The sequence below is a fragment of the Zeus faber genome (genome assembly GCF_960531495.2).
Source record: "Zeus faber genome assembly, chromosome: 13".
Taxonomy (NCBI): domain Eukaryota; kingdom Metazoa; phylum Chordata; class Actinopteri; order Zeiformes; family Zeidae; genus Zeus; species Zeus faber.
In genome coordinates, this window is record NC_137198.1 from 13461097 (window position 1) to 13483671 (window position 22575).

At 44.1% G+C, this 22575-nt stretch overlaps 1 protein-coding gene across 1 annotated transcript; it reads right to left on the bottom strand.

The window, feature by feature from the left end:
• Positions 1-2932: 2932 nt before the first annotated feature.
• Positions 2933-21971, bottom strand: rsad2 (radical S-adenosyl methionine domain containing 2; the record flags this gene model as incomplete). The annotated part of the gene is made up of 8 exons (XM_080012001.1): positions 2933-3217; positions 3778-3810; positions 4122-4271; positions 4505-4734; positions 4909-5070; positions 5706-6021; positions 20743-20852; positions 21893-21971. The coding sequence occupies 8 exons, from the start codon at positions 21969-21971 to the stop codon at positions 3053-3055; spliced, it is 1245 nt and encodes a 414-aa protein (XP_079868127.1). The 3' UTR covers positions 2933-3052.
• Positions 21972-22575: the final 604 nt, after the last annotated feature.

Here is a 22575-nt window from a genome sequence, read left to right on the forward strand (position 1 = left end):
GGGGGGCGGAGGGGATCCCGGACCACACGCTGAGAACCACTGATATAAAGAATCCACTGACAGGTCTTGAAAGAGCGAATCTGGTACAAGCTGGAATTTTAATTGAAGAGTGTGTGTGTGTGTGTGTGTGTGTGTGTGTGTGTAGAGGAGGGGTCATTACCTGGTTCTTGGGAGATTAGCAGAGGAACCTGGAGGAACCGCGGGGGACTGAGCAGAGATCCTACGGTGGAACAGCGGGGCACCCGGAGGGGACCTGGAGCCTGGGCAGAGCTCCCGGGGTGGAACCTGGAGGAGCCTGGAGGAGGGGGGGATCCTGGTGGGTGGGGGAGACCCTGGGGGTATCCCGGAGGCTGAGCAGGGCCCCTGGGGTGGAGCAGGAGCCAGCTAGACCTCAGACCGGCTGATGCCCATGTTGACCATTACTACGCATCCCTCAAGCAGGGGAACATGCACGACCGGCGTCCGGATACCAGCGACGACAAATCGGCGGCGAAAAGATCTCAGTCAAGTCCAAAAAAAAACAAACAAAAAAAAACAAACGACATTTGTTGTTGTTAGACTTGGCGGTGGACTCGCACCCACGAACCGCATCCTAGTCTCGGTGTCGAGCAGCCATTAAGCCCCGCTGCGAAGCTCCAGCAACACCCCCGCATGGAAGCGCAACGCTCCACTCCGCAGAGAAAGGGGAAACGCGCGGCCCCCGTTGTTGTTGTCGCTGTCGTGGGTCCTCTTTATTTGTATTATTTCAAGCTCTGCGTCGCTGCTTCTGCTTTCCGCGGCGGGGAATCAGCTGCTCCGCACCGGAGGGACGCCATTAGCGTGACTGGGTTCCTCCTCCCGGAGAGCTGCGCCTCGCTGCCCGCTGGCCGCCGCCTGCCGCCGCCGCCGGCGCCGCAGCGCCCCCTGCCGGACGGAGCGGGCCACCGCCGCTCCGTCGCTCTCTCCGAGCGGCGGCGAAACGGGTTCGACTCCGTTCGTCTTTGGAGACTCGGTTCCCGGAGACTCGGTCGGTGACGTTGGACGGAAGGAAGAAAAGAGTCGAGTCGTTCGATTTGTTTCCGCTCTTCGCTCGTTCGACTCGGGAGGTTTGTCTGAAAGGTAAACGATGACTCACAAGGGTCGATTCAGCTCAGATTCGTAGAAATCACAGGTATAATAATAATCATAATAATAATAATAATAATAATAATAATCATCATCATAATCATAACCACAATAATAATAATAATAATAATAATAACAATAATCATCACCATCACCATCATCATCATCATCATCATCATAACCACAATAATAATAAGAATCATAATAATCATAATAATAATAATCATAATATTAATCATCATCATCATCATCATCATCATCATCATCATCATCATCATCATCATCATAACCACAATAATAATAATAATAATAATAATAATAATAACAATCATAATAATAATAATAATCATAATCATAATCACAATAATAATAATAATAATAATCATAATCATAATAATAACAATAATAATAATAATAATAAGAATAATAATAATCATAATCACAATAATAATAATCATAATCATAATCATAATAATAATAATTATCATCATAATAATAATCATAATCATAATAATAATCATAATAATAATCATCATAATAATAATAACAATCATAATCATAATAATAACAATAATAATCATAATCATAATCATAATCATAATCATAATAATAACAATAAGAATAATAATAATCATAACCACAATAATAATAATAATAATAATAATAATAATAATAATCATAACCACAATAATAATAATAATAATAATAATAATAATAATAATAATAACATTAATCATCATCATCATCATCATCATCATCATCATCATCATAACCACAATAATAATAAAAATAATCATAATCATTATAATAATAATCATAATATTAATAATAATAATAATCATCATCATCATAACCACAATAATAATAATAATAATCATCATCATAATAATAATAATAATAATCATAATCACAATAATCATAATAATCATAATAATAACAATCATAATAAAAATAATAATAATAATAACAACAATAATAATAATAATAATCATAATCATAATAATAATCATAATCATAATAATAATAATTATCATCATAATAATAATCATAATAATAATCATCATCATAATAATAATAATAATAACAATCATTATCATAATCATAATCATAATAATAACAATAATAATCACAATCATAATCATAATCATAATCATAATCATAATTCACTATTATTAATGGAAGAATGCGAGCTGTGGATTCCATATTTTCTTTCAAGCTGATTGTTTCCAAATTGTTCATTTTTGGGCAAGTGCAAAATGTGAGTCACAAAGACAGTTTACTTCGGTCAAGAAAAAAAATATTTTGCTCAACATTATTTGTTCGGAGTGGAAGTCTCCGCTGAGCGCTGAAAGGTCGCCCGGCGCCATTCTCAGTCGCCGGGTGGCGGTTGTCAGTTCCACTCGCCGCCAGAGTGAACTCCCGTTGTGTCGGGCTATTGGGTTGAGCCATTTTTTTTATAATTTCACATGTTTTTAATAACTTTTAATTATTATAAACATTTCAAAATGCTGTTTGTCAGATTAGTATACTATGGAAGCGTATTTCATTCATTGGAAACTCAATTCAATCTTTTTTCTTTCATACTTTTAAATAAAACAGCTTAAATAATTGGTCAGACTGTCAAAAACCCATGTCAAGTTTTTCCCTATACCTTAGGTGCCCAGGGCTTGGTATTATTGGCTAATTATTGTTAATATTTGGTATTATATGCTATACAGAAGATCAGTCAAGTCGTGTAATTTTTGTGAAATAGATTTAATGCTGCAAAGGACACTCTACATGAGCATGATAGACATTTTAATATATACATTTTTTTTTTAATCCTGATTCATAGGGGATACATTAGAAGAAATATAAATAGAAAAATATACATTTAATATGACTTACGAAGGCCATAGTGCAGACAGACAGACATTTAAATGCATGTGCAGGTTGTAAATATATCGATTCACCACTCTAGCCTCATGTTAGCTTTACTCCACACATATTTCCCTCCTCTCTTGAAAAACATCTTCTCGTCGAAGCCGCTGAAGAGAATGGCCTCCTCCACTCCGACGTCCAGGATGGACATGGACGGGTCCTTCCTTCCCGCCGTGCAGTCCAAAAAGCGCATCTGTAAGAGGAGGGCGTTTGAGCAGCTGTACACATGTCAAACCTCACCAAATACATCTCTGGTTGGATCTCACTCTCTGGCTCTCAATGGAACGCCCCCGCCCCCGCCCCACACACACACACAAATACGCAATCAAACCAGAAACAGTGACTGTGGTGTGTGGGGGGGGGGGGGGGGGGGGGGGTGTGGTTCGAGCAGCCACATCTGTCTTGGTCGAGTTAATTGCGCCCGGGATCAGGGTGGCTGTACACCTGTTGCTCATCCGAGCAAACAGCGAACAACGGGTAAATCACCCATCCCCCCCCACACACACGGGAAGAGCCTCTCTCATGACACGTGTCCTTCTGCTCCCGGCTGGTTCCGTCTTGCAAATTCTCTCCAATAAACTGGCGGGTTTTGCAACATCCCGGGTTGGCGCGTGGCAATACGCATCTGCCACGGTGACTATTGATCGCGAAATTTGGATTTTATAACCGTTCCCTATGAGCCTCATTCTAAGCGTCAGAAACATATTACAGCAGAATCCTGTTTTGAGAAACGTTTGATTATTAAGTACTTACATATTCATCCAGGATGAGGTATGAGTCCCGCATCTGTAATGACAAATAGGGAGAAATGATTTCCATCTATCTATCTATCGATCTGTCTATCTATCTATCTATCTATCTATCTATCTATCTATCTATCTATCTATCTATCTATCTATCTATCTATCTATCTATCTATCTATCTATCTATCTATCTATCTATCTATCTCACTCGCTCTCTCTCTATCTATCTCTCTATCGATCTATCTACAATAGTGAAAGCTGAAGGGTAAAGCATACATATGCAAATCATTGTTTCGGTTGAACACAGAGCCACACCAACGTTTGGAAACAGGAAGAGTTTGAGTTTCTCGTACCTTCTCATTGGACTCGGGAACGAGGCAGCTGATGCGGCTGTGTCTGTCCAGGAAGTCCTGGAACTGCTCCGGGCTGATGACGAACCTCTCCGCCTCCCTCAAGGCGTCCTCCCCGGCGTTCTCTCCATCGATCACCAAGCACTGGAACACCTGGCCACGGTGGAGACAGCGGTCATTCCACTGTGGCCCCAGCGCTGTGGGCGGGATGACGTGCAGCCAGCCCGGTCGCCATCGCAAAATAACCCCCTTCAGAGCGGTACGACACTGATCACGCCGCCAGTGCTTATGGCGCGATAATGACCGGCTGGCTGCACGTTATCCCCTACATACAGGAGGAGGCTCGCACTTGCGGAACGCACAAACCCATCCACACTCCTCCCTACCTTCCAGCGCACGGGGCCGAGCTGCTCGATGAGCTCCGTCATGTCCTCGTCCACGTTGAAGGTGTTGATGACGGAGTTGATCTTGAACGCCACTTTGTAGCGACGGCACCAGGAGCGCACCTTGTGGAGGTTCTTCAGGTGGCTCCTCCTGCCCTGAGCTCTTCCAATCAGCTGGTTGGTCTCTTCCTCAAAACTGTCGCAGGAAATGGCCAAGATGTCCAGATATTCACCTGAGATAACATAACAATGTAAGACTTGTTTATTAATCCCCAGAGGGAAGATCCTATAACAATGGCGCCATCTAGCGCCGGGTACGTGAATCGTAATAACAATTCAACAACAATGACAGCCCTTTCAAATAACATTTTTATGAATGCACAATATTCCGCGAGAGCTGCTCTTACCGTACTTCTCGAACCACGTCTCTTTGATCAAACTTCCGTTGCTGACGACACTGACACTGGGAAGCCGCAGCTCCTGTTTACAGAACTGGACCAAAAGACCCAGAAAGTCCCCTTTATCAGGCAGGAAAGGCTCGCCGCCTGAGAAGTTGATCTTCTCCAAACCTGAGTCAAAATACACACAAGAAGTGACGTGTATTATTATATGTAAAGTGTGTATTATTTGTATTTTTTATTTATTATTTATTATTATTGTTGTTGTTATTATAACTATTATTATTATACGGTTTATTATTATTGATCATATCATATGTATTATTATATGTATTATATGTATTATTATTATTATTATTATTATTATTATTGATAATAAAATATGTATGATGATATGTATAATATGAATTGTTATATGTATTATTATTATTATTATTGTTTTGTAATTATCTTTATAAAGTTTCTTATATGCACATACTACAACACATTATTATTGATAATATCATCTGTATTATGATATGTATTATATGTATTGTTGTATGTATGTATTATTATTAGTCATTATTATGATTGTGATTATGGTTTTGTTATTAACTTTATTAAGTTTCTTATATGCACATACTACAACACATTATTATTGATAATATCATCTGTATTATGATGTGTATTATATGTATTGTTATATGTATTATTATTATTAGTCATTATTATGATTGTGATTATGGTTTTGTTATTATCTTTGTAAAGTTTCTTATACACACACACACATATATATACAGTATAATATTGTTGTGTTTTATTTTTACCTGCTTCCTTCAGCATCCTCAGCCCTCTCTTGGCCTCTCCCAGCGGCAGGTTAAATGATGTCTTTGCTGTGTGGAAACAGAAGCCACATTTATAGTTGCACTTGCGCGTGAAATGATAATTCACGCTTGTCGGCGTCGTTCCGCGTCGCGGCCCCTGCTGCGCGTCCGCCGCCCCGGCTGCGCCGGCCGCTCTCCAGGCGCCCGGCGCCCCGCTCCAGAGCGGCCTGGAGAAGAAGGCCCGGAGCAGCCCCAGGCAGAGCTGCAGGAACATTTTCCAACGCACCACCTCCGAGAGAAGCAACTGCATCCTGCGGCTCTGGACGCAGGTGCGACCGGGCTTGACGTTTATATGCCGCGCTTCTGGACGCTTCTGACGTCATCCTCCTCGTCGTCGCCCTCGACATTATGTAACGCACCAGAAAACGAAACATAGGCGTCGCTCAACTGAAACGAAACCAAAACTCCAGCCACTCAACTTGCGCCCCGCGTGGCGCATGAAGGAAGGCAGGGAAAGCCGGTTTGAGGCTCAGGGGCAAAGCAACGAACAGGATGAAGAGGAAGCAGAAGTCACCATACATCAGACAAATAAACCCTTATTAAAAAAAATAAATAAACGATGAGCAATAAATACAACTTTGGCAATATCTGGATCTGCATGGATCCCGCGCCCCTTTACGACTATATCAGGGCAACTCAAAATGCTCCACATTTGGAAGCAAATGCGTTATATGGACGCAAAGGAGCATCGGAGCAGAGAAATAACCATCTGAAAAACAGACTAATAAAAGACGTAATGGACCCGGCTCCCCCCGCCTCGTGTGGTATTTGGGAACGCCTATGAGAAGGAAACCAGAGGCGACTACAAGGCAACTGGAAGTCAGGAAAGAAACGAAACCAGAAGTCGAGAAAATAAGTAAAGGTGATGTTTGGTTTTCCCAACTGAAAGATTATTGACCCCCAGCAATTATGTAATAAAAAATAAAAAAACAACCTGAATTGAATAAGGAATGGAATAGAAAAAATAGAATAAAAGAATAATGAATTATATGACTACTAATGAGTATTTTGGAAAGTGCACAATGGCTTTCTCCCAGTGTTTCTACAGTTCTACCAACACTGTGACACCAGGTATTAAAGATAGTTGTTTTTCAAACTAAAAATTGCTTTACTGCTCCAGCTGATCAACAAATTCAAGAGGTTTCGATTTACACTGGCGCGCTCTAGTGTTGAAATTTAACATGGTTTACCCACTCTTCCAATTGAAGTACAGTATAACGTTTGTCAAATATAATATACAGTATGTAAAAAATACCAGATTAATTCAGATTTTTAATGTATAAACTAAGTATAAGTGTTTGTGTGTGTGTGTGTGTATATATATGTATATATATATATATATATATATAACATGTACATATTTCAAATGTATTTATTTTAATTTATTTTGTTTAATTGAAAGCTTTATCTGGACTACTCCACCAGGTGATTTGAGTTTTTGGTGTCTACACGAGAAAATGGGGAGGGAAAAATTGGTGTCAAAATATATCAGTGGAATAACAAATCAATCAACATGAAAAAAATTGAAGTAACCGAGGCTTTACTTCACACAACTCTAGGTTATGTTGTAATGGCCATTGACACCAGAGTCTGAAACAGGAAAGGTTATGTCTTCATAACAAAGCCATTTTCAGATGTTTATATAAGAACCATTTCCTTTTTTTCATGAAAATGGATGTCACCATGTCACAAATTGCTGAAAAAGTTAATGCTGCTTTGATAGAAAAGGGTCAGAACACACAGTGCATCACAGCTTGCTGCGTATGGGGCTGTGTAGCCGCAGACCGGTCAGAGTGTCCATGCTGACCCCTGTCCACCACCGAAAGCTCCTACAATGGGCCTGTGAGCATCAGAACTGGACCATGGAGCAATGGAAGAAGGTGGCCTGGTCTGATGAATCACGTTTTCTTCTACATCATGTGGACGGGCGGGTGCTTGTGTGTTGTTAACCTGGGGAAGAGAGGGCACCAGGATGCACTATGGGTAGAAGGCAAGCCGGCGAAGGAAGTGCGATGCTCAGGACAATGTTCTGCTGGGAAACCCTGAGTCCTGGCATTCATGTGGATGTTACTTGGACACGTGGCACCTACCTAAACATTGTCGCAGACCAAGTGCACCCTTTCATGGGAACGGTATTCCCTGATGGCAGTGGTCTCTTTCAGCCGGATAATGCGCCCTGCCACACTGCAAGGATGTTCCTCAAACCATTCAAGAATGCTTTGAGGAACATGACAAGGAGTTCAAGGTGTTGACTCGGCCTCCAAATTCACCAGATCTCAATCCGATGGAGCATCTGTGGGACGTGATGGAACAACAAACCCAATCCATGGGGGCCCCACCTTGCAAGTGGCACCCAACTTTCGGGACTGAAAGGATCTGCTGCTTACGTGCTAACGGATCCAACTTGACTTTTGACTTTACGAATGCAATGAAAGAAAGCAAAATATTGTAAAGTGTAAATTCAATAGGTTTGGAGAAATTCAGTGCTGGATTCATCCCTTTTTTTTTTTCTAAATAAAATGAAATAAATATTCACTTGTTGCCTCTCTAATTATTTATTTTGCATTATGTTGGTTTCAGCTGTAAACAAGTTTCCGATCAAAATAATATTCCAGAGATTGTTTTTCCCTGTTCAACACCTGCGTGTGCATCAGTTCTGTTTTCCCTCTAAATGTCTGCCAGAGAACAGGTTGCTACCCCCGCCGCCCCCCCCCCCCCCCCCCTCTCTTTGTGTCTTATTTCCTGCCAGATGCTGGATTGGGAGCATAAACCAGGCAACCCTGAAAATGAAAGAGCAAAAGCCAAATATCAAGCGGGTGATATATCAAGATATCATTCCCCAGCAGCTGCTCTGTGTTTGGGAGGCCAACTCCCTCCCACCCATCACCGCCTCACCCATCTACCATCACTCACCTCTCATCCCTGCCTCACCCATCTCCCATCATCCACCCCCCACCACCTCTCACCTATCCTCCGTCACCCACCTCCCATCGCTCACCTCCCCGCCCATCACTGCCTCACCCATCTCCCATCACCCACCTCCAACCATCCCTCACCTATCTCCCATCACCCACCTCCCATCACTGCCTCGCTGCTCTCCCATCACCCATCGCCTGGCAATGATGAGATGGAAGCGGGGATGGGGGATGCAGGGACAGGGAAAGACGTTATTATGAGTTATAATGTTAAAATAATGTTATTATAATGTTATTATAATGTTATTATAATTGACCTTCACCAGCGGTGGAAGAAGATTAACTCTAGTAAAAATTTTAAGTAGCCTACCACAATTGGCATTTCTGCTAACAAAAAAGTATTTAGGTACATGCTTTTAAGTAAAAGTAAAAGTACCTGTCGGAGTTCTCATATATAACATACTGTATATAACAGAGTTTATGATACAGCGTAAAGGGCCCCTGCAGCTTTTATTCTGCAGATGATGCTTGTGCAGATCCTGACAATAAAATAGTATATATACAATTTTGTTTTTGTATCCTATAGGATAGGATATATATTATGCATATATTTTTAACATTATTTATGTTTTATATCCGATAGGAAATACTTTTGATATGTAAATATAAATCAAGATTTGTTTTAAACTAAAGAAACACGTCTTTATGTCTACTTTTACTCCACTGAAATGTATTGGAGTAAATGTAAAAAGTACAGATACTAAAAATTCACTTCATTTACACAAACAAAGTACTTGCGCTTTGTTGCTTTCCACCACTGGTAATAAATAAATAAATAAACAAAATCATTACCTCATTCTCGAAGGGTGATAGGAAAGGGCCATCCAGTGGAAGTACTTTGTTAATGTGCATAAGTGCATTTATCAAGTTGTACAAAACTGCTCAAAATATCCATACTGCTCACGTGCTGGAGCGCACAGCCTGCAGGGAGGCACAGAGTAAGGCTGTGAAAAAGAAAGAAAACATTTGATAGAACATTGCTGTTTATTTCATATATATTGTATTTTTTCGTTGTATATTTTATATTATTTTATATATGTATTTATTATCTTTCTACAAAACAAGTATTTATTAGCTTTTTACAAAATATGTGTTATTATTATTATTATTATTATTATTATTATTATTATTATTATTATTATTATTATTATTATTATTATATTCATATACATTCCTTTTTATTCTTTATGATTATTATATATACTGTATATGTGAGGGGAATTCAGGGAAGCAGTATTTCTTGACAGGAACATCAAGTTGTAGACTTAAAACTACACATTTGAAGGTTGAAATAAGGTTCAGGAACGGTACACTCATATGTTGGCCATGTGACTTTGTTTTCACAATCCTGGTTTTAATACATTGCAGAGGTTGCATAACTCTACCAGCTGTACCAGATGGATTTGGATGTATTCTCTGCTCTTTTGGAGGACCTTTCTCCAGCTTTACCGGAGCCCCGGCTGAACTACGGCCTGGATACAGAGTGAGCGTTGGGCATTAAAATGTGGTTGATGGGTGTTCCCAGGTTTGTATTTAGCCAAAATTAAAAGATATAGTGTTCATGGAAGTATTTCTTGCTGTGAATTAATATAATATATCTGCGGGTATTTATAATAGATCAGCACTCAATCAGTGGCGAGATATTGATGATTGGGTGGAGGCGGTGGTGCAGACACTGTGCCAGAAGAGGGACCTAGAGGGCTGTGGAAGCACGCATTTGCACATTCTGGTATACTGTCTATCCCATAAAAGCTTTGTGAGGGCCCTTGATAATGACATGGAAACTAAAATAATTGATTTCATACAAAAAAAAACAATAATAGGAAAATCTGAAATTTAGATTTTCCATGCTTTTCAAAGCTCCAAGCTCTTTGTGCGGTTTAAACAATAACGATTTAGGAGGATAGATGTAAGTCGATAGATGGTTCCATAGATAGATAGATAGATAGACAGACAGACAGACAGACAGACCGACAGATAGATAGATAGATAGATAGATAGATAGATAGATAGATAGATAGATAGATAGATAGATAGATAGATAGATAGAGAGAGAGATAGATAGATAGATAGATAGATAGATAGATAGATAGATAGATAGATAGATAGATAGATAGATAGATAGATAGATAGATAGATAGATAGATAGATAGATAGATAGATAGATAGATAGATAGATAGATAGATAGATTGATAGATAGAGTTTATTTCCAACATAATTTTATTTACCTTTTGGAACTTTTGAGTTATGTACTACTAATATATGTCTGTATACACAGACACATAAACACACATATACACTGATCAGCCACAACATTAAAACCAGTGACAGATGAAGTGTATTCACTTCAATTCACATTGCTCATCTCGTTCCAATGGCACCTGTCAAGGGCTGGGATATATGAGGCAGCAAGTGGCTACACGACTGGGTCAGAGCAATCAGTGTAGATCAGCCACAACATTAAAACCACCACTAATAAGCACTAATATTGTGTAGCTCGCCCTCATGCCGCCCAAACAGCTCAGACCCGTGGAATCATGGACTCTACAAGACCTCTGAAGGTGTCCTGTGGTGTCTGACACCGAGACGTTAGCAGCAGATCCGTTAAATCCTGGAAGATGTGAGGTGGGGCCCTCATGGATCAGGCTTCTTGTTCCAGCACATCCCACAGGTGCACCATCGGATCAGACCCTAACCCCGACCATCCACATGATGTAGAAGAAAACGTGATTCATCAGACCAGGCCACCTTCTGCCATTGCTCCATGGTCCAGTTCTGATGCTCACATGTCCATTGTAGGAGCTTTTGGTGGTGGACAGGGGTCAGCATGGACACCCTAACTGGTCTGCAGCTACACAGCCCCATACGCAGCAAGCTGTGATGCACTGTGTGTTCTGACTCCTTTCTATCATAGCAGCATTAACTTTTTCAGCAATTTGTGCTACAGCAGCTCTTCTGTGGGTACCCTTCCAGACAGGCTAGACTTCGCTAACCACGTACATCAATGAGCCTTGGGCACCCATGACCCTGTCACCGGTTCACCGGTTGTCCTTCCTTGGACCACTTTTGGTAGGTACTAACCACTGCAAACCAAGAACACCCCACAGGACTATCATAAGCCCTTGTCAAAGTGGCTCAGATCCTTACGCTTGCCCATTTTTCCTGCTTCCAACTCATCAACTTCAAGAACTGACTGTTCAGTGGCTGCCTAATATATCCCACCCCTTGACAGGTGCCATTGGGACGAGATGAGCAATGATATTCACGTCACCTGTCACTGGTTTCTATGTTGTGGCTGATCGGTATATACAGTATATATTCAAGATTTAAGATTCAAGAGGTTATTTGTGACATACATATACATACGGTCATACATATATGCAGTAAATGTCATGACACCCGGTGATTACGCACAATAAGTCCCAAAAATTCAAAAAATACTAAAATGTGCGTTACCGAGCTGCACGTGCAGGCGGCCGCAAGGGGTGGTGCCACAATCTCGATTCTGGGTTCTATAATTTTATAATATAATTAATTGTCTGTGTTGTATTAAATATACATTTAAATCCTCCTAAATGCAACTTACCTCCAGTACATCCCGCACACAGTAGAAGTTCTGGCAACTCACAAAGCGTAGAAGTCCTGGCAGGTCACAAATATTTTTATGCAAATTTTGTGTTGTTTGTTTAAGTTGCTGTCTCCTGCCACCGGCAAATGTTTCCCCTCTATGTAAAAGATAGCCTAGGGGGCCAAAGTGTGTATATATGTATAAAGATATATAAAGATATATATATATATCTATATATTTATGTATGTCCTATAAGTTATACGTATGTACTTATATACTCAAAGTCAAGCCTTAGAAGATAATGTCTTATTGATCCCATGGTCCAAAATGTAATTAAATATATGATTAAGAAAAATATATTATACCAATTAAATAAAAAAATATATATTTGGTTAATAGTTTATCTTTATATATACTGTATATATATATATATATATATAGTATCGAAAATAGTAAAACGTACACCAAATGAAGTATCCCATCATACGCTCAAATATAATTATTCTGTTTATCATTTCGAGGCGTTCTTCACCTCATTACAGAGACGTCATATTGACAGTAAGTGCCGTTTATCTTCAGCCTCACACAGGAATCAGAGGAATAAACACAGGTTGACATTCAGAGCCATGAGCCCCCCTGCCGCTGCCTGTGGGGGTTGATAATAGGCATGTGCAACCCCCACGTATATAATATTCCCTCTCGCTCTCGCTCTCCCCCTCTCTCCCTCTCCCTCTTGCTGGGACCAGGGGCCATTGTCCGTCAGCCAGTGACTGACATGGGGTGACAGCTCGGGCCGGGCTCCCTCCTCTGATCCGCGCTGCTCTTTGTCCCGACAGACCCTGACACCTATTAGCCGCCATTAGCTTCCTGTTGTGTTCTCTCTGTCATGTCTTCACCTCAAAGCGTGGGCAGCGGGCAAAAATAATAGCCCGCGTCAACAACAACAATAACAACGGCGACAACAACAAAAGGGTGTTGTGGGGCACGTGTGTGTGTGTGTGGGTGTGGATGTCAAAAATGATCTGTGTCTCAGACTGTTCCCTTGGCAAAACATGCATTTCATCAGCATTTTATTTTATGTACTTATAGTATGGGAATACTATGAGTGGTGAGTATATATATAATATTAAGAAATCAAAAAAAAAAAAAAATACATATATACATTTAAATGAATATATAGGAATCTTGATTTTTTTTTTTTTTAAACTGAAGTAATGCAACTGTGTTGGAAATGTAGAAAAGTAAAAAGTGTCGATATTAGCTTTGAAATGTAGTGGAGTAAAAGAAGAAAGTCTCCAAAACGGAATCTACTCAAGTACTGTAACTACAGAACACAGTAGCACTTAAACGGAGAATATAACCACCTATTACATGGCTCCGTGGAATACTCGACTGTGATTGGTCAATAGTGGCAATCGGCGGTCAATTATTTTTGTATATTTGCCACTGACTGTTAATAATGACTGTTGCCACGGGCAACCACTTTTTCTCATATCACGCCACGTTAGCTACATTGTTGTGGACTAATGTTCTAAATGTAGACATACTAGTTATCGTGGCAGTTTTCCCTGCCCAACGCCACCCGGATGGTGTTTTCAGGTCGCCTCCGGCACAGAAACAAAGACGATGGCGTCGAAAATACACCAGTTTATTGTTGAGACTGGGCAAGCTGGAACAAGCCCGGAGCAGGTGGACAACAACAATGTCATGACAAGGGCTCATCCCCTGTGTGTGTATGGGGATGGGGGTTTTACCTGTTACTCGTTGATTACTCTAACGAGCCAAAGGCGCACAGCCACATCCTGGTGTGGCTACTCAAACCACACCACAGCTATAAAATAATCTCAAATCAATGCGCCGTCTCAATGTATTATTTTATTGAGGAAGGTGCTGTATGATCAGCAGGATAATGTGCAGCCAGCAGGTGGTTATTGTGAAATAAACCCCCCTTCTGAGTGATACAAGATGATCACTGGGTTGGGGGCTATTTCCCAACAACAACCTGCTGGCTGCACATTATCCCCTTAGAAAACACAGGATAATTACTCCGGTCCTAATGCCTACGTCCTCATATGGTCGCGCCCTACTGTTATTGTCCATAACAGACTGGAAAGGCTCAGTCTTTGTGTCTTCCTCCCTCTCTGCATCCCAGCGTCTCCCTCCGGCGCAACGTCACCCGGAAACCCCAAACGCTTCCCCGGCCGTCATCGTCTCGACTCCACTTCGACTTCATATCTGGGAGCTTCACCTTCACGTTCATTTTTCTCCCCCCCCCCCACTTCCTCTCCTCCGCTCCCTCTTGGATAAGGAGTTCGCCTCGGGTTGTTCACCTGAGCTCGCTCCGCGGGGCTGTTAGGGTTGGGGGTGGGGGGGGTCGTCGCCGCGGGGAAACTCGTAGGGGAAGAGAAAAAGATATTTTTGTGGCAAGGACAAGGTACAAAAGGTTTCGGAAAGGGATGACCCCCACTGCCTTGAATAGGAGCCAAAGCACATCGAAACCACTTCTATTTTTGGGTCGTTTTCTCTCTCTCTCTCTCTCTCTCTCTCCCCTAAGCCGCAGAGGAGAAAAACATAATTCCTCTGTTTTTTTTTTTTTTTGTTGTTGTTTTTTTTTTTTAGGGATTGAGTGTGATCAGTTTCCCGCCCACTCGTCTCCTGCCTCGGCGTGGCTCGCATCTCTTTATTAAAGCCATGGACGCTGGATGCGGGTTTGATTAGAGCGGCCGGAGCCGCCGGCGACGAGGGCTGACGTAGCGCGCCGCGGCCCTCCGTCTCCCAGCACAACCACAGCTTCCAGCCATGCACCTGTTCTCCCTCTCCCCCCCCCCGCCCCCTCTCTCTCTCTCTCTCTCGCTCTCTCTTTCTCATTTAAAGAACCGCTGAAAGTTGACAGCCAAAGAGACAGATATCCGACAGCTTGATGGCAATAACGGCGGTGTTATTGCGGAAACACAGGCCTGCGTCCCTGATGGCGGCGATCAGCTCTGAGTGACAGGAGCCGCCAGACAGGACGGATAGATGATTGGATGGATGATTGGATGGATGAATGAATGGATGAATGGATGGATGAATGGATGGATGGGTGGATAAGTGGATGGATGGATGGATGGATGGATGGATGGAGGAAGAGCTTCAGAATCGGATGAAGTGAGACCACGGTACTGGATGACGAGTGGGACCTTGGCTCGTTTGTGAATTTTCCAAAACTGAGGAATTCGAATGAGACCTCTGAAAATAGTGAATCAAGGAGAGGAAACTGCGAGCTGCACCCTACAGCAGGGCCATTCTACCGCATGCTGTTGGGGGACCGATTTTCAAGCTGGTATCGGCTCCGGGGCCTGGAAAAAAAATAAATAAACAAAGCAATTTTCATCGTTGAGAGTGTAGCTACTAAAAAAAACAGTGAAAAGGAAAATAACAAAACCAGGTTTATATTACAGAAAGGCTTAAATGAACTAATTAATTTCTAGATAATATTCTTGCAGGTTATATTAGGCTGCTATATTTTGTATAAGGTATATTATAATAGCTTAAATTCACATGTGATTGTTGGTACTTTTATCCATTTTTAATTCTGAAATAAATACAACTACAGTTCACTGCTAACCTTCAAATGTATATGGTATAAAGGGCCAGTCTGCATGAATACAGGGGCCACGTTTGGCCCATGGGCCGCCTGTTGATTAAGCCTACCCTACAGCCTGGCAGTGTTGATATTCCCTCTGGCAAGATCGTCCCATACCTTACCTCCCCCCAATACTTTTTCTGGGTTCAGAAGGTAAGATTCCACTCGAGGATCTGGGGTCAGCCGATTGGATTTGCCAATTTGCGTCAACCCGGAGGTCCAACTAATGAGTGACGCTGCGTTCCATTAAGATCATAAAGCGGGAAAAAAAACACCCTCTTACTGTACTTGGGAAAGTGCAACGGACCGGCCATTTCACTCAAATTCCCAGGTCAGAATTTCGGGGGAAGATCTTAACTTGCATCGGTGTCTATTTTAGAAAGACTACTCTGGCCTAAACTACTCTGCAGGGTTTATGGAGGGTTAACATGTGTTTTGTAGCTTGTGGAATTCACCGTCTTGCCAAACAAATATAACTTTTCTGCAGGCTTCTCTGGTTTCCCCACCAGAGCCAGTGCAACGCATTACAGCTCGGAAGTGGGAACCACCAACTCAACGCTTCAGATTTCCGACTCCCCTTGAACGCAGCATTAAATCAGCCGGATCAGCGCACGGGTGGAGCCAAAACACGGCAGGACTTATCATTTCCTGAACCCGGAATCGTCCAACCTCTGCTTTAAAGCGAACGAGCGGCATCATGTGGTCGCGGCGTGGCACGGCGCGCTCACGGCTCGTTTTGTTATTTTGCTTTTGCATTTTGTTTTCCTTGAAGGTTATCCGCAGATCCTCCGTTCATCCCCCTCCTCCTCCTCCTCCTCCTCCTCCTCCTGGGCCCTCCTCCGCTCTGGAGAACCGGCGGGCTCCTTAGCGGCAAACTTTAACAGCGCTTGAGCGTGCAGCCTCCTCGAACATGCGATGGCGCGGGCTCCTCTCGCGTGCCCTCTGTCACCGGTAAACTTTGTGAGAAGCGAGCTTAACGGGCCGTGAAAGGGCAGCACAGATGGTTACATCCTGGGTGGTAATTATCAACCACTTTTCCGGGGGGAGGAGGAAAAAAAAAAAAAAAAAAAAAGAGAAAGGAAACAAGTGAAGGTGTTGCCGTCAGGTCAACTGATGCCGCTGACACGTCGGGCGGTGAGCGGGGGTGGTGGGGGGGGGCTCCCTTCTGGGGTGACCGGACGGACAGGGAGCTGGCGAGGGGTCCAGGGGTCAAGCACCGCCATAAGAGGACGATTTCCAGCTCCGCTGCACTCCTTCCAGACGGACGTCTATATTAAGAGCGGCGCCGGAGCGGGAGTCGAGGAAGCCGGAGCCCACCCGGGAGAAAAAAAAAACAAAACAAAACAAAAACCACAAAGCCGCTCGTGTTTTCTCTTGATATACTGAGTTACCGCTTCGCGAGGCCGGCCCTCGCCCGGTTCCAGCGGAAGCTTCCCTAATTGCGTTGCGAAGGCGTCGCGGTGTACAGTCGACAGGCAATAAGAGCCAATTAGGGTGAGAGCTGCGGCTATCGGCGGCGCGTTTTATTTTTTATTTTTACGCGCGGGGGGCTGTTTTTTTTTTTTTTGTTGTTTTTTTAAGAGCTTAATCGTTTATTTTGCTGCGGATCTCTTAAAATCGAGGGTGACAGCTAATTTGAATACTCTTTAATTTGGGCAAAATTTTATACGCTACAAGGTGGCGGGAGAGAGCCCCCCGCCCCGCCCCACCCTCCCTCCCCCGCCCCCCCCCCCTTCCTTCCAGGACGAGCCCCTCGCCGCATGCAAAAATATGTTAATGCCGCTCGTATTAGAGTCATTGTCTGGTTGTCATTCTCACATGGGGCACATCAAAGCCATATGACCTGATTTTGCACCTGCTGTTTAATTAAATTTACAAGACAGACACAGTCTCCACTCCCGGTGATATACAAATCTGGCTTTATTACCCCGGCACTGTAATTTACAAGGCAATTTATCGCTGGGCAGTAACGCCGCCTGCCAAAGCGCCCGCTCCGGAGAAAGACGCGCGGACATACCTGAGAAAAATGACCAAGTTTTTTTTTTTTGACTCTTTTCGTTTCCCGAAAGATTCCCCCAAGATGGCTGCGGGTGGAAGATGTGGACAGGATCGGGGGAGATGGAGTTGTTACCTCGAGGTCAGCGGGTTTTTGCCGCCGATATCAAGCTCTAAATAGGAAGTTAACAAGGAGGCGCTATTCATCGTACGTGTAATACCGAAGGAGTGTATTTAAAATCTTCCCAAAAGTCAATTTAAATAAACTCGCGGGCAAGGGCTGTGGAGAATGCTCAATCACCGCAGTATCTCCTTATCAATATTTATTTATTCTCTATCGTTCATCATAATATGCGTGGTTACACACACACACACACACACACACACCCTTTTTTGTCATTGTGTAATTTCCCTTTCACCACCGGCGCGGGTGCACACACACACACACACACACACACACACATACAAACACACACACACGCACACACACGCACACACACGCACAGCAATCAACCTCCACGATTACATGATGAGTACAACTGGTCCCATCAGCTGCCGTGGAGACGAAATCCATGTTGTGCAATGAAAAGCAATTACAAAATTAATGAACCACCCCCCCCCCCACACACACACACACCGCTCCCCCCAAAAATTAGGTTTTAAAATATGATGTAGAAAAAGTGTGATAATGTGTGTGAAGTTCGTACACACACGCTCAGCCTGCAAACAAATGGGCTCGTAGGACTTAAGTGAATTGTCGATACATATAGCTGCACGTATAGATGTGTGTGTGTGTGTGTGTGTGTGTGTGTGTGTGTGTGTGTGTGCATGGGTGTGTGTGTGCGTCTGTGCGTGTTGGTGTGTGTGTGCGTGTGTGCGTGCGTGTGTGTGTGTGCGCTTGCATGTGAGTTTAAGGCATGCCCCTGGTTGCAGTAGAGTGTTCATCTCAGGCAATCCATAATAGATGATGAAATTTGGCAAGCCGACCAGCCTTATGGTCCTTTCCTCCTCTTGCAGCTGCTTGTTTTCCCAGAACTCATCTGTGCTGTTGACCAAGTTGTGTGTGTGTGTGTGTGTGTCTGTGTGTGTGTGTGTGTGTGTGTGTGTGTGTGCGCACGCACGAGTGTGTGTGTGTGTGTGTGTGTGTGTGTGTGTGTGTGTGTGTGTGCATGTGTGAGTGTGTATTCGAGAGAGAGAGAGAGTTAAACAGACAAAGTCACAGAGAGAGAAAGGGCGCGGGAGAGAGAGAGAGAGAGAGAGAGAGAGAGAGAGATCGACTGTGTCCGTATGTCACTGTCTTTGCCCACGAGCGTCTTTCCATTATTCAATATGTCAGACCTGAATATAAAAACGAGCCGCTCCTGTTTTTGTTTTTTTTTTGTCTCCATCACTCAAACACCACGCGCGCATATGGCGGCAAAGCTGGACGTGAATGTCAAAGTTGAGTGGAAAGGCCAAAGAGACCAAGCGACAACGTCACAAGGTGGCAAGGAGAACCTCCGTCCGAGACAAACTACGCCGAGGAAGGATGATGAAGCTCAGTGTCATGGTTTGTGCTTATGAGCCTTCAGTGCTGTCGCGGTGACGCACGACTCTCAAACGATTCGTTCTCGGCTAAGTAATATTTTAAATGAATCTGGGAGTTAGGGAGTCATTCGTTTGTTCATTTGCTTGTTCATTTGTTGGTGCATTGGTTTGTTTGTTCGTTAGTTCGTTTGCTCGCTCGTTCGTTCGTTGGCTTGGTCGGTCACTTGTTCGTTCATTCGTTCGTTCGTTCGCTCGTTCATTCGCTCGCTCGCTCGCTCGCTCGCTCGCTCGCTCGTTCGCTCGTTCGCTCGCCTGCTCGCTCGCTCGCTCTTTCGCTCGTTCCTTCGTTCCCTCGTCTCGCAAACTGACGTTTTTTTTCTAGGAGAAAAACAAAATATTTCCGCAATCCCACACTTCCACAATTCCGCCTAAATAGATGATATATTCATTCTAATTTGTTATAAACTCAAACCTGGGAGAGTTCCATTCACAACAACAGAGCCAAACAAACTCCCAACCCAAACTTCATCATTCAGCGGAAGTCCTCCTTCGCTCACCCATGCGTTATTTAGCAACTAAATCAGAATAATCGACTCGAAAATGACTCTTTTTCACTGAGCGAATCGTAAAGAACCCAGTCACAACAAAATGATCCAACCTTTCGGCCACTGATACCTGAAGTACTGTGACCTCGCAGAGCGACTTTCTTTTACGGCATCGCTCTTCGGGACAAACATTCCTACAGTCATTTAGCCGCTGGCCGTCCAAGCGATAAGCGATTTGGCCTTTGGCTTCTGATACTAACTCCTCGAGGCGCTTCTGAGCGGCTCACCTTCAGCTGCAGCCGTCAGGAGGACGCTCGCTGATGTGTGGTCGTAATTTATGAAGCATTATCAGTGGGTACCAGGGCCGAAGGCTGTCTGGATCAATTTTTTCAAAGCCATTGACCCGCAAAGTTGTAAAACTGATATTTATCTCTCCATCTGAGATCAACCACTTAGACGCACAGACACAGACGCACACTCTCACACACACTCACCCACACATACACACACACACACACACACACACACATTCACACACAGTGGTGTGTGGTGATTGATGGGATAGGTTGGGCTGGTAGGGTAGGATGTCTGTGCACAGGCTGTACAGCAGCTGTTTTCTCCAAGCAAGAGGGCAGAATGGAGAGAAGGTGAGAGGAAGATAGAGAGAGAGAGAGAGAGAAGGGGGGGTCAAATGGGGAGAGAGAGAGAGAGAGAGATAGAGAACGAGAGAGAGAGAGACTCTACCTCCCGCTCGCCCTTCAGGCGGACCAGGTGTCTGCTGTGCCACGCTGAGTCCTTACCCCAGGACCTGGCACGACTGCTCTCAAACAGGTCCTCCGCATTGTTCTCCCCCCCTTCCCCCAAGGGTGGCCGCAATTAAGACACACACGGGGGGAGAGAGAGAAAGAGAGAGAGAGAGAGAGAGAGAGAGAGAGAGAGAGGGGGGAAAACATGCTGAAAGAGAGTGAAAACAGGCCGAAAATAACAACGCCCCCAGCCCCATCGCACGCAAAGGAGGGAACGAGAGTTGATGGAGAGACAGAACGAGATGACGAGATGGAGAGACGGAAAGAGGGAGAGAGAGAAGGGGAACAGGGAGGAGTGAAAAGAGAGGGAGGGGGAGAGAGGGCTAGCCAGGAGAAACTCGCCGGAGAGCTTGTTTTGTGAAGGTGCAGGTGCAGGATTTGAGTGACTGCCAGGCCGCACTCTCCGTTCGCTTCCATATTAACGTTGTCAGCTTTTTTTTTTTCCGCTTTTTTTTTTTTTTTTCACCTCTGCTCACCTGCACCACGCCACATTCTGCTGTTCGCTGTTTTTTTTTTCTTTTTTAACGCGTGCCCCCCCCCATCTCTCGCGCACGGAAGCAGCGTGAAGACGGCGTGAAAGACACAAATGCAGTGCAGGAGAAACTCGGGGAAACTTTCACAACAAAGTTTTCGCCGGTGTCTCTACTGTACACATGGACTTGTACAAACAGGGTGTGTGTGTGTGTGTGTGTGTGTGTGTGTGTGTGTGTGTGTGTGTGTGTGTGTGTGTGTGTGTGTGTGTGTGTGCCTGTGTTTGTGTGTGTGGGTGTGTGTGTGCGTGTGTGTGTGTGTGTGTGTGTGTGTGTGAGGGTGTGTGTGTGTGTGTGCCTGTGTTTGTGTGTGTGGGTGTGTGTGTGTGTGCGTGCCTGCGTGCGTGTGTGCGTGTGTTGTACCGTTCCACATGCTGTTAATTTCCAGTGATCTGCTGAAGGGGGTGCTGTGACATTGGGAATAATGAGGAAAGGCGGCAGAAGGCCTCGGGCTCGTGGATCCGAGAACATATTTGAGGATCCGGATCGGCGCGCTCCACGGCAAAGTTTTAAGGTCGGCCCGGGGTACAATTTCCGTTTGCGTTTGATGCGCTCTACGCTCCGCAGGTATCTCAGGAGGCAGATCCTCCAGATCCGCCAGATCCGCCAGATCCTCGTTCCCCTGAATCTGCTTCATCGCACGACGCCGCGGTCCCCGGACCAACGGGCAGAAGTCCCATTTCGGGAACTGCGGATGACCTTGTCCATTTGTACCCTCACCCCGTCGTCTATTGTTCAGCAGCTAAAGTATTGTACATGAATAATGCATCGATATGGACAGCACCTGTTTGCACCCCTACAGAAGAACAGCTGGCCGTATAGAAATAACTCACCACAGGCCCTTTATATTGCCCCACTGCACTGGCTGCAGCACGCTGAAAAGGTGTGGGTCCATGTGTGTGTGTGTGTGTGTGTGTGTTCGCGTGTGTGTGCGCGTGTTCCTTTGCACGTATGCACCTGCCTGGCGTGTGCATTCATGTTTATATGTGTGTGTCGGGCTTTACACGTATATCAAAAAACCCACGTTATTCACCTCAGTCAAAAGCCTCAATTATCGGTGTAAATGGGCCTCTCTGCGATCTTTTATGTTTCTTCCCTGCGCTCCCCACAAACGCTCATCCTCACACGGCGAGTTATTCTGAAGCGGCGAGACAGACGTTTGTGGTGGCAAACACGACCCTCTTCATCAACCGGCCCGCGTGTTTTCTGCGACTCGTTTGTTGATCACGGCCGTATTAAGC